This window comes from Electrophorus electricus, chromosome 5 (assembly GCF_041902795.1).
Source record: "Electrophorus electricus isolate QZ-2024a chromosome 5, ASM4190279v1, whole genome shotgun sequence".
In the NCBI taxonomy this organism is placed as follows: Eukaryota; Metazoa; Chordata; class Actinopteri; order Gymnotiformes; family Gymnotidae; genus Electrophorus; species Electrophorus electricus.
The window spans coordinates 21614666-21627868 of record NC_137501.1 but is presented as its reverse complement, the minus strand read 5'-3'; the positions used below and the strand labels follow the sequence as shown (position 1 = coordinate 21627868).

At 41.3% G+C, this 13203-nt stretch overlaps 2 protein-coding genes and 1 long non-coding RNA gene across 6 annotated transcripts in view; 1 reads left to right on the top strand and 2 right to left on the bottom strand.

Moving 5' to 3' along the window:
• The window catches only part of tll1 (tolloid-like 1), a 46099-nt gene extending 45199 nt beyond the window's left edge, over nt 1–900 (bottom strand). For all 4 annotated transcript variants that reach the window (XM_081714403.1, XM_035530204.2, XM_081714405.1 and 1 more), the window contains exon 1: nt 682–900. The gene's annotated coding sequence lies outside the window, so the exon portion shown is untranslated. The remainder of the gene's footprint in view (nt 1–681) is intronic.
• Nucleotides 901–4178: 3278 nt separating this feature from the next.
• LOC145657983 (uncharacterized) lies at nt 4179–6755 on the top strand. The gene is made up of 3 exons (XR_014123911.1): nt 4179–4787; nt 4994–5057; nt 5238–6755. It is a non-coding gene; the product is annotated as an uncharacterized LOC145657983 (long non-coding RNA).
• An 805-nt stretch (nt 6756–7560) lies between these two features.
• The window catches only part of cpe (carboxypeptidase E), a 14276-nt gene continuing 8633 nt past the window's right edge, over nt 7561–13203 (bottom strand). The window contains exons 5-9 of the mRNA XM_027031653.3: nt 12242–12424; nt 10754–10893; nt 10413–10512; nt 9230–9348; nt 7561–9107 (exon numbers count right to left, since the gene is read on the bottom strand). Coding sequence (XP_026887454.2) covers nt 9009–9107; nt 9230–9348; nt 10413–10512; nt 10754–10893; nt 12242–12424 — 641 coding nt within the window. The 3' untranslated portion in view covers nt 7561–9008. The remainder of the gene's footprint in view (nt 9108–9229; nt 9349–10412; nt 10513–10753; nt 10894–12241; nt 12425–13203) is intronic.

Sequence of the window (13203 nt, the reverse complement as noted above, 5' to 3'; positions counted from 1 at the left end):
AAAGGCAATCGCGCCGTCGTTCCCTAGCTTTCTCCAAGAAGCACTCGTGCACACACGCGCGCACGCAGGGTAGCGCGCTACAGAGAGGGAACGCTAATTTAACGCTTAATTGACAAGGTGAGGACCGTTTCGTTATTGTGAGTGAGTCTCAAAATGAGGCTACGCACGCACAGTGCGTCGGGGAAAAGACGACAAAGGGAAAAGTTTACTTCACAGTTTTTTTGAGAATCGTATTTGTTTTGGGCGATGAGTACACCTCTGTGTCATCAGTTGTCCAAACTCATACCCCAAAACTCAACCGCTCCGTGTTGTTCCTTCAAGTTTCTATTGATTCGCTGAACGCAGCTGCGAAAAGCGAAGGTCCCGTAAATCACTTCATCGATTCGTAAACCACAACTACCTTGAACCCATACTTTAGTTTACCACAAAAGCGGCAAAACGGTGCCCAAATCCGTGACGAGACCATGACAAAAAGGTTACAGCTGACCGAACATCGCGCGACCTCTCTCGCGGAGCTTTACAAGTGGCTTACCGCTTAAGGTTTTCGGTACGGGAACGTCGGTGTCATGACATAAAGTCGCCCACTTTTAACCTTCAACACAATCTCACTTTATATATATTAAGTGGAGTTTACACACCCTTGTGAACTCACGCTATAAATGTAAGAGGGACGTATCTTACCTCAGAGAATACCCTCAGGGTCTATACGGCTTCAAAGCGCAATCTCATCCTGAAAACTGCCCTCTTTCTCTCTCTCTCTCTCTCTCTCTCTCTCTCTCTCTCTCTCTCTCTCTCTCTCTCTCTCTCTCTATTTCTCAAGGACTTTTTCGTAGCACCTCTAGAGCCACTAGAATATAGCCGCGCGTTTACTGCCTACGCTTATTCTGAACGTGCCCATTTCCCGAGAGATTAGCGCGTCTCACGCGCGCTGCGTCTCTCTCGCGCACAGATTAATTTCCCCACCCTCCTCGATCCTTTTCTGCAAGGTAGCTACATGCTGACGTCACACCATCACTCTGTCAAGCTCCAACTTCGAGCAACGATGCACGCAAGCCAAATCTGCGGTTCACGCGCTTCGAGTCGGGAGTGTTTTAGGAGTTTATGGCTAAGGTCCTAAACCACGAATGACTGGAGTTTATTTGAGACATTTACTCTCATAATTTATGTCTTGATACAGCCGGAGGAGAATAGGGGTCTAGCTCCATGCATCTCATGCACCATCATTTTTTGTATATATATATGTTTTGTAATTAGAAATACTCCATCACATTTAGCTAATCATACACCATAGGCTGTGTCTTATATTGTGTGTGTGTGTGTGTGTGTGTGTGTGTGTGTGTGTGTGTGTGTGTGTAGATGGTTCACTGAGCAATTAAAAACCTAAAGAGAAGTACAGTACAGGTCAGTATGGTTCTCTGTCTCATATGTCTCGCAAGACATTCCTCATATGCAGATAGACAATATCCATTTAATAGCTGTTTACTAAGTCTTACTCAAGCCTGGTTTATTTTGTCTTTGATATCTTTATTCTGTTTTTGATATCTGTATATGCAATGTGTCAGTCTGTCTGCTATGTTACATGTGCACTAATGGATTTGGAGTCAGATTCAGATTCTGAATAGATCTTCAGGAACATCAGGACTTTGGAATAGAATAGAATAGAATAGAATAGAATAGCTTTATAGTCATTGTACTATTACTAGTATTTCCCATTAATCCTTCTGACACTGTTCATTCCAAGGAAGTTAATGACAAGATATTATTATGTTGGTATATATTAATTACCACAATATGCTGTGTTTTCACATGCAGCCTAGAATGGATTGGCAGGCTGGGTGTGTGTGTGTGTGTGTTTCTTCATCCTGTGTATTTCTAAGATGAAGAATGTGAACATATACAGTCTTCTCCACACTGCCCCGCACACAGAGACACTAATGAATGGACAGGGTATGCCCTTGTTCTCCAGGCATTCATTAAGAGAGGTGAACCCAGAGGAGAGGAGCATCCCATGAGAAACAAGCGAGTTCGGCATCTTGCTACTGTGTGTATGTAGATTAATGCATGTTGCCAAAACTGGGCTCTATTTTGGAATGCTATCGATCCACAATACATGGGAAAGTTCGAAAAGTCCGGTGCAAGCAGTCCTGTTTTAGAACTCAAGTTTGGATCATCGATTCAGAATGCGCATGTGCACGCGCGCGCACACACACACACACACACACACACACACACACACACACACACACACACACACACACACACACACACACATAGAGTTTACTAACAGAGTTTACTCAAGTCAGGCTCTGACATTCAGCTCTAATTTTAAATAAATAAAACATCAAAAAGCATTAATATTTTCTCAACCAACAATCATCTTAAAGCATTTTTCCATTCCTCTATTTGGTGCTATTTAATTTACCAGTACACTAAATAATGAAGGGGAGGTATTTAAACCTACAAATTCTGTCTTGGTGGATATATGTCATAGTAGATTAATATGCTCCACTGTATGGGTGTGTGTGTGTGTGTGTGTGTGTGTGTGTGTGTGTGTGTGTGTGTGTGTGTGTGCATCTTGTTCCTGTGAGTATCGCAAAAAACACATAAAGTGAGAAGTGCAGTATGCACTGAGCGTGTGTGCGAAGATTCAACAGTCATAACTTTTGACCCCTTTGAATGACCTCAGATGTGAAGCTCAGCAGAGTCCGCCTGAGAGTACACACATACTTAGCTAGCAGGGAGAGAGGATTTCCTCTGTTTAAACACTGTCTCTGTGTGTTTGTGTGTGTGTGTATGTGTGCGTGAGCAAGAGAAAGACTTGAATTTTCATTGGAATGTAAACTCAGAGTAGCGACATGTAATATCATGTCACATACATAAAGAAAATTATATTGAGGGAGTTGTCTGAAATAGTGAGAGAGAGAGAGAGAAAGAGAGAGAGAGAGAAGGAAGAGAGCAGGAGAGAGCAAGAGAGAGATAAATGATGTGAAGAACATAAAATATCTGTCCTATGCAAGTATAGCACAAATAAAATAAACACTGTGAGTGTGTGTGTTTCCGTGTGTGTGTGCCCTTTGTTAGTATAGAACACAATTAGCCTAACAAAGCATTTCAAACATAATGGAGGGTAATTAGTGCCTAACAAACAAAAAAGGGTACAGAGAGAATGAGGGTAAGACAGACAGACAGATAGATAGATAGATAGATAGATAGATAGATAGATAGATAGATAGATAGATAGATAGATAGATAGATAGATAGATAGATAGATAGATAGATAGATAGATAGAGGGAATATGAGTAGCGAGAAATTTAATTTATGATCTGATTTAAGCCACAATCAACTAATATCAGATGAGAGCAGAGCTTCACATGCGAACAACCAACTCCTTGCCTTTGTGTGTGTGTGTGTGTGTGTGTGTGTCAGGAACTTGTGTCTGTTTGAGCCAGTGTCTTTGGCTGTGTGAGATATGCTTCCTCTTGGAAGTGCATTATGGATGGTGTTTGTGTGAATATGTGTATATGTGTGTGCCTGTGTCTGTGTGTGATCTGAAAATAAAATATTTTATATGAATCTGAAATGAAAAGAGATTCAAAACCCATATGAAACCCATACACACAAAGTGGCATTTCACATAATTACCAAGATTTAATGCGTGTTAATAAAAAATGTATAATGTTGTTCTCTTCCATTTTCATATAAAATATGAGACTTTCTAATATTTTTTAATAAAACAGAAATATAGTATCAGTGTTTCTAAATGTAATGTAGGTTTAATGAAACAGAAATGAGAAAGAGTGCGCTTATATATATATATATATATATATATATATATATATATATATATATATATATATATATATATATATATATATATATGCATGCATTTGCATGTGTGTGTGTGTGTGTGTGTGTGTGTGTGTGTGTGGTTCCACAGCAGCGTTTCTTTCTATCACCCTCTATGAAGGTGTGGGAAAGTGTAAGTCAGATAAGGCTTACATCGGCACCACCACTCTGTCTTTGAAGACAGAGGAGTATTTGACAGCTGAGGTGTCCAATCCAAACCAAAAGGAAGCAGCCCCTTTGAAACAGGAAGAGGATATGAAGAATGTTTTTGAAAGGATGTAGAGAGGATTGTGTGTGTGTGTGTGTGTGTGTGTGTGTGCATTGTATGCATTAGAACCGTTGCTCCTATTCATAAATGCTTGTTACACTGCGTACTTAGTTACAAAAAGATGATAGTCTATTAATGGAAAAAAGCAAGCAACATAATTTAAGGATCTGAACAACTGTATGTATGATAGCAGCCTGTATAGTGTTTTAGCGGTTTGCTGATGCCTAACAACGCTAACGCTATCATGACCTTTCACAAAACCTGGTTCATCCATTTGAAAAGCCTTGCACACTCTGAAGAGAGCGTGTGGAACAAAGGCTCGGCCTGGTCCAAAATCAACCCGCACGACTGCCAAAGAAGTGAACTCCTGGTCCTTGGCGCGAGTAGCAGGCATTGTGACGTGTCAGCGCGAGCCTCCAAAAACACGAGCGACGCTGTCGCTGCGGATTAGCATCTCCGAATCGGATCGCTTTACGTTGCGTTGTTCGTAAGTCCATCTGGGGCAAAGCACTGGGGTGCTGTTTGTCACAAAAAAACACCCTGGGCCAGTTGGGCCAAAATTTGCAGGTCTAATAATCTTGAAGTGGGACTGCTGGACCGGGAATAACCCAGTACGATCGCCCGAGGCAGAACAACGTCCCGCGAAGGACACACGGACTTGGACATTCGCCAGTCAGCACTTTTACGTCTTTTTACACACACACACACACACACACACACACACACACACACACACACACACACGCCCTTTCTCTTTCACTGTCATCTTTAATTTTTTCAAGTACTAAAGCGATGTTTTTTCCACCTAACCCCCCTCCCCTCCCCCAGCTCTGCCTCTCTGACCTTCACTCGTCCCTGTCACTTTTCTTTCGCCACAGGTGATCTCTCCATCGATTTGCACCTTGGGGAGAATGGCACGGTTGACAGAGGACAAGAAAAATGGTAAGCATATCGCTCAGTTCAGAGAGCGTCCAATACATACAGAGCAATTGGAGTCACTTCCACCTAGACGCTCCTCTCTTCCACTCTGCCTGCACTTCCTCATTGAAAGCACTACCAAACAGATTCCACTTTAATCTTTTCTTATTGCACAATATATAGTTTGGGCTGTGTTTGTTTCAGACGTCTGTATGTGTGTAGAGTTTGGGTGGACTATGGGTGAAGAGGTGCTGTCGGAGGTAACTGGTGCACCGCCTGCGGCATCTGTTCCACTGGATAAGACTCAAACTCCAGTTGTTGTCAAGACAACGCTTCACTGCATGTGACAGACTTCCCCGGAGGCCGATGTGGAATCGCCAAACTCATGTGCCAGAACACACATGCATGCACACACACATACACATATACACACATTTCTTAAGTTCCGCATTGTTCTGAAAAGATTTGTAGGAATAAAAAACAAAGAAAGAAAGAATGGAACAGAAGGAACACCCTGCATGTAAACAACACACACACACACACACACACACACACACACACACACACACACACACACACACACACACACACACACACACACACACACACACACACACACACACACACACAATCCCAGGGTGCTGTGTCATGCTGTGCACCTCCCACTGAATCCCAGCACATCTCATAATTAATAGATTTATTTTAAAGGTGTTCAGGAAGTAATAACTGAAATGCAGTTCCTCTTCCTTGTCACTAGCTCATACAATAACAAGGAACAACCACACACGTGCACGCACACACATGAACACACACACACAAATACACACATGTACACATAGTACAGAGAGACAGAGAATAAAGATGGGGTTGGATAGAGGGATATAAAAGAGATGAAAGAAGAGAAGGTTCAACCACACTGAAGAACAAAAGAACAACAATAAAGGGGAGGGAGAAGGAGAGGGTGAAAGGATGGATTTGAAACAAGCCTCCAATCAAAGAACAGCCACCTCTCCATGTCCAATCAAAGCACAGTTTTCTCTTCCTCTCCAATCAAAGCACAGTTTCATCTCCCTCTCCAGTCATAGCAGTTTCCTCTCCCTCCTTTAGCCCACCTGAAAACAAATGAGCAATCCAAGAAGACTACTAAATAATTCTAAGTTCATCCAAATGTTGTGTGCGATTCACTGGGAGAGAACCTTTTGGTGTGTGTGTGTGTGTGTGTGTGTGTATAAGACAATAGTTTTGTGAGTGTGTGAAAACTCTTGTGTGTTTGTGCTTTTGTTTAACTGATCCATTTAGCATTCATTCTTTGCACAGCAAAGTGATACACTGGGATGCTTTAATGCTTTTGTTCACATTTTGGAGGAGTGGAACTAATACCATGTATACTTCACAAACTCTCTCTCTCTCTCTCTTTCTCTCTCTCTCCCTGCTTTTTCTCAATCCAATCTGTCTCTATCTCTATCTCACACAGGTATTTGAATAAAACTTTAAGTTAGAGGTGCAAACTCGCGGCGTGAAGTATTGGACTTAGCGGTTCATTTAACGCAGGTGCGTTTAGATCATATGCAGACTCTAACCTCTCAGTAGCGACACCCCTCATACGTAAAGGTACTGTACAGCTAGTGCTTTTATTAGCGCCCCCTGTTGTCTCTTTCCAACAAGTGCACATAAAATGATGAAAGGCAATAGATACATGGAGGAGGCATTGCTTGCACAGCACTCGTCCCATACCTTTGTAGTCAGTATACATATATAATGTTCATGGAACGCACTTTTATGTATTTTTATGTATTTGAATATATGAGAAAGGGAGCATGATCAAATCAAATCAAGTGTACAAGTGAGAAAAAAAGTAAACGTAACCCAAAAACAACAGCACAGAGAAAACTTTTGTTGTTTAATTCATTTCATTAGCTACGCGGATAATCATCCCGGGGGAGACTGGCACTGCGTTTCTTTTTAATTTGAATTAAACACGTATCAGCGCCATTCTTACGGTGCTGGGCATGCCGTAATGAGGTCAGCTTATTGCTGCATCAGGGTTTCTTAAAGTCCCGCTAGGGACTGTCGCCACCCTAATCGATGTCATTGATCCGAGCCCCGTTGATAGGTCAGCGAAGAATAATGAGGGGCTTTGCTCAGATCCGCCACGCAAGCACCCAGAGACTCCGAACACGAAATCTGACTAAATAACTTAAAGCGTCCAACTTAGTAGGGATGCAACATGGTAACTGAATTTTACAGTAGCTTTACATTACATTTGATTACTTTTATGATCAAATTGTTGCACAACTTTGCAACAAAGCTTGGATCATCACGGCTCTCTCTTTCTATATATACATACATACATATATATATACTAAGGTTCCAAATGAGTAACTGCAGTGTACTCTAGTAAGAAACAGGACAGAGGCCCCTCATCAACTGTGCCAGCAAAGTGCTTACACACACACACATTTATTAGTTGATTGCTCCCTCACCCGTATTAATACAGAAGACCTAAAGAAAGATAAAAAGAACAGACTGACAACAGAAAGAAATTTTAATTTGTTTGTGAATTGCAGTATCCAGTTAAATCATCATTACATTCATATATATTTAACACATAAATTTGGAAAGTTATAGAACCATATATCTCAAATAATCTTTAGTTATGGCTTTGGGTTTTATGCTGACAGGACTGAAATTTATCATAAAGCCTAGTGTTTGAACACGCTACAATTGTAGGTGTTAAGCATTCATTGGAAACCACCCGAGCAACGCAGGTCTTAATTTAACACTGGTGATTTGCCAGTGTGATTCTAAACATACTTCATGTTTTCATGATAGAAACAGTGGCAAGCTAAACAGTCATTTATGGTTGCAGGACAAAAATATTACAGGGCGTTTGTTAACATTGTTCTGTCATGGACTGATACATTTCAGTATTGTTTACAAAATGTAATATTTCACGAGCTATTTCTCATTTTGAGAGACACTGCCATCTCTCCCAATTGTGCCATCAAAATCTGTTGCTTTTAAAGTGTAACTTTACTTCAAGAACATATATTGTACAAGTTTATAACTATATTGACTCAGGTTTTTATATAGTTCTAATAATAATGGATGTTATTTGACATCCATGAGTACTCTTTACAGTCAGTTTAAATATTCAAGAATATCATAAAACTAGATATGATAGGTTTACAAATGCAACTCCTTTTAAAATAAGAAAAAGGTGAACATTAATTAAATTCACAGGACACTGTTTCAAAACAAGAAAGAGACATTAGTATTAATATGTCATTTATCAGCGCTGTCTAAACTGGCTTCAGTCCTAATTGGTCATAACTGTAATGCAGACTGATAATTATGAGTAATTTCTGGCAGATTAATTCATTCATGACAGTGCTTCCTGGTTGATTGGTGCAATTGATGACTGTGGTTATGAAAGTATCTCACAATAGCAATGTCAAACACATGGTTAAAAATGAAAGATCAGTCAATTAAACCACACCGACTGAGTTAGTCCCTTCCCGTGTGTGTGCGTGTGTGCGTGCGTGTGTGTGGACACAGGCAGCGGACAATTAACATGTTGCTACAACACCTGTAAGCTAGATGCTCAACAATAAAATATTAATTCGTCATTCATCTGTGAAGAGCATAACAGAAGGATTCCAGAAAACTTAAAAAATTACCACTATAATCTATATAATCCAGGGTTATGTAGATGGCCAAAGGTTTTTCTATTACCAGAGTAGCAATTCTGTGATAGAATTTTACGTAACCTACTTGTGCCCTCATATGCATGAATAAAGCTCTTATTATACATAATGAACCTATTTTAGAGTCTTCATGTAGTGCTCTTTGGGAAAAAAAAAATCTGCCTTTGTGTGGGTGAGCATAAATACAACAATGATTAAATATTTTACACCCAGGATGCTCCTGATACCCTCAGCCAATAGGAAACCAAACAGTGACCGTTTTGGCCAGTTAGAAGTTAAGTGTCTCTGACATCATCTTCCACCAGTCCATAAGCTCCTCCTTCTCCTCTTCCTTCCGTTCCTCCAGTGACTCCAGTTCAAAGTCGAGCTGAGAGACAGGATGACCGGGGTCAGATGAAGTTGGTAAAAGAGAAAGAGAGGAAATTTAGTACAAATGTATATATAAATGTGTATATCTAGTATAAATGTGAGGGGTGTGTGTGTGTTTACCCGAGTAGCAGGGCCACTGGGGACAGCCACCTTCTTGATAACGGTCAAGTATCCGGGAGCTGAAGCAGAAATCTTGTAGTTACCAGGAAGCAGCAAACGCCAGTAATCACCATCCTTAGCTAGAAAGGAAGAGAAAGGTGCCTCAAGTACAAAGCAGGAAATCACATGTAAAATCACATATATTATTAGTCTGTCATGAGTATTACATTCTCTATCCATCCATGGGCTCAGGTGTAGCTGGACTGATGTATTACTCTGCACAGCCACAAGAGGGCAGGCCTTTATAATATTCAAATTGAATGGGTGACATATCTTATTCTTAACACTGCTGTCCCTGACTAAAAACTTCTAGTTTACTGAGTGTGTAATAGCACACTCTGCCAACATATCATACAGAAGCAATTAGCCTTAAATAAACAGAAAATGGGTAGCTATATAATTATTATATTTTACAGATTTCTTATTATTGTTTCTTATTACTGTTGTCACGGGACAGTTGTCCCCGACCCCCCCCAATGAGTCACATGGTACGGCCTGCCGCATGCAGGGGGTTTCACCTTATTTGTGTACGCACCTGCACAGGGTTTAATGTTTTGTGTTTTTTGTCTATTTAAATCTCGGATAGTGTGTGTATACTGCGTTGGTCATTGTTAGTCTGCTGTTAAATGTAAAACTCGTATGTGATCATCGTTCAATGTTCTTTTAGTCTGTGTTACGTTTAAGTATATGAGTCATGTCTTTCATTAATGTTGTGTATGAGCGCCACTGTTGTTGTTCGTGCCTTATGTTAATAAACGTGTCACTTCATCGAGGGAGTCTGTGCGTCCTGCTCCACGCCCATCGGCACTCGGGCCAGCAGAACCAATACAACTGTTTCTTATTTTTGTCCATAATCCATAATTTCTGTGTTTTTTATTGTGAAATTTGTGTACTGTAGTAAAAGATATAGAGATGATAAAATCTCGGTGTAGTATACAAGGTTTCCAAAGAATCAGGACATTTTAAGCAATGTTTTAAAAAGAAGACCTTCCAAGGTTGTACGGAACCTGTTCTGCACCAGTATTCCAAGGTCAGACAGTCCACAGCTGATGAAAGACATCTACTGAAAATGTCCACTCCAATTTTGACTACTTCCAAATAATTTTGTGTGTGTGTGTGTGTTTGTGTGTGTGAAAATGCACACCTGAGGTAATGTCATGGTCGATGCCCTCCACAGAAATAGAGGCATTGGAGATAGGATTACCTTGAAGATCACGTACAAAACCTGCCACTCCATGATGAACCTGCAGGACAGCACATATGAACATGCAAACACACACACACACACACACACACTGCATTATTAATGCCACTCTAATATCCACAGCAAACAAATGTTTTCAATTTAATTCAAGCTCATCATTTTGAATAGGAAACCACAAATTGTCAATACCTACATCAAGTCACACACACACAGACACACACACACTCTCTCTCTCTCTCTCTCTCTCTCTCTCTCTCATACACACTCATATGTAGACACACCTGCTCTATGTAGTTGATGAGGGAGTTTTGATTCTGGTCCCAATATGTTTTGAGGGTGTTCTCCAGAGGGAACTTATCACAGCTTAACTCCAGTGTGATCTCAAAACAATTACTACTCAGGTAGTTAAAGTCCTGCATGCCTGAGAGACACAGAGAGAACAGGACAAGAAAGAATGTCATTTATACAATACTAAACATGATTTGTAGGGGGACACACAAACAATTGTTTCACCATTAGCAGGGCTGTGTTTGAGAACAAGTATCAGTTCATTTCGATTTCCATTAAATTTTTCATATAGCCTACATCATGCTAGAGGCAGAAACCAGCAGGAATACAAGCTTCTAAAAATGAGGTTATAAACAACTCTTTTCCGCAGTAGAACAGCAACTGCAGTGATGTATCTAACAACCAACAGAGCAACCTATAGATAGTTAACAAGAAGAAGCTGTTTACTGAATGGTAGCCTGCTGGTTAGCAAGTACATATTCATGAACCGGTCATAACCAAAAGAGGGTGTTCTAGTCGTCAACAGTGCATTGCTACATCAGCCTTATAGTCAATGAATGATCGATTTCATTGGTGGTTGAGTCGACTGATAAGCTGCCTAAAGCCCATTTATTAAGCTTACTAGTCAACTGAAAGAAGAGGTACTAAGCTAAAATGTATGCGACCATAGTTAACTGGATACTACTTGCTTGAAGTAACTCAACATACATACATGTAACATGGGAAAGATTGACTCAGTTCTGCACTGACTCTCTGTATGCTTTTAAAGAAGAATGGAAAAATTCACAAATAAAATATAAAATCTGAGCGGGCGCATGCCCCAGTTTTGACTCAAAGCCATGTGGCTTGAGTAAGTGCTTTGAACAGGCAAGCAGCGGTGTGCATATGATTAGCGATGACTTGACTGTTATGTATGTGAGGTACCTTGGCATATGTCACTGGATGTGGTCACATATAGCTGTGCGTAGGAATGGGTTTTGGGTCTGTAGGCATGGTCGTATTGTGTTTGTAGGCGTGGCCATGTGGGGTTTGGAGGTGTGGTCATATGGTGCTTGTAGGCGTGGCCATATGGGGTTTGTAGGTATGGTTGTGTGGTGTTTGTGGCGTGGCCATGTGGGGTTGTAGGTATGGTCGTGTGGGGGTTGTAGGTGCGGCTGAGTGGGGTTTATAGGCATGGCTCTATGGAGTTTGTAGGAATGATCGTATGGAGTTTGTAGGTGTGGTTGTTTGGTCTTTGTAGGCATGGTCGTGTGGTGTTTGTGGGTGTGGTCATGCGGTGTTTGCAGGTGCGGTCATGTGGAGTTTGTAGGCATGGCTATGTGAGGTTTGTATGGGTGGTCGAGTGGGGTTTATAGAAGTGGTTGCATGGAGTTTGTAGGCGGGTTGTATGGAGTTTATTTGTGTAGTCATGTGGTGTTTGTAAACATCGTCATGTGGAGTTTGTAGGTTTGTAGTTTGTCAAGGTCAAATAGAGGCCTCACCTCCAGGTACGCTGTACCAAGCCCCGCCATTGGTGGTGCCCTCTTTGAAGCTTGAGTCGTCGTCGTTCCGGCGGCATGGTGACCTTTTGGGGTCCGACATCACAGGGTTGTAGCTGGAGTATGCCCGCGCCAGACTCTTGAACACCAGGTCATCGGGGCTGGCACTGTACTCATGGGTGGAGCCTGGGGGGGGGGGGGGGGGTCAGGTGATATGACACTCAGGAAAGACAGGGGGCGACAGAGAATCACCGCACTACAAGTGCACACACACACACACACACACACACACACACACACACACTCCACCTATTGACTGTTCATTTCAGCCCTACTCGCCAATTAAAATTTTTACACACTCTCCCCCACAGAACCCCCATGCAAACACCATGTCTCGCATTTTACAGAAGCTCATAAATGAGGCTGTTAAATAGGTGTCACTCTCCAGAGCCATGACTAGAGTATAAAACAAGGCTGTGTGTGCTTTAACAGGTACACTATAGGTCAGCAGCTTTGGAATCAGAATTTGTTTTTGCTTCAGTTTTACCTTCTTCAAAAAAGCCATCTACATCGCTATAGACAGCCAGACATATTGGAGGTATATTTTCATGACATTTTAGCAAGTATGTTGGTGGTAAGTAAGCGCTTCGAAGCTCTAGTAATAAGTTCTAGGAGATTCTTGCGTTTTCTGAGATTCTTATGTTTATTGTGTTTTCGTTTACTGGGGGGATGTATTCTTACTGGTGACACACCTAAGGGAACATGGCCATTAGCTGTAGTCCAACTTGATGAAATTTAATGTGTATTCATATAAACTCTTTGCTTTTTTGTTTTGTTGTGTGTGTGTGTGTGTGTGTGTGTGTGCGTGTGTGTCGATATGGGTGTGTGTTTGTGGCTGTGGGTGTGTGTGTTCTCACAGCTGTGCGTTTTATTGTATGTGTGTGTGTGTATGTGTGTGTATTTGT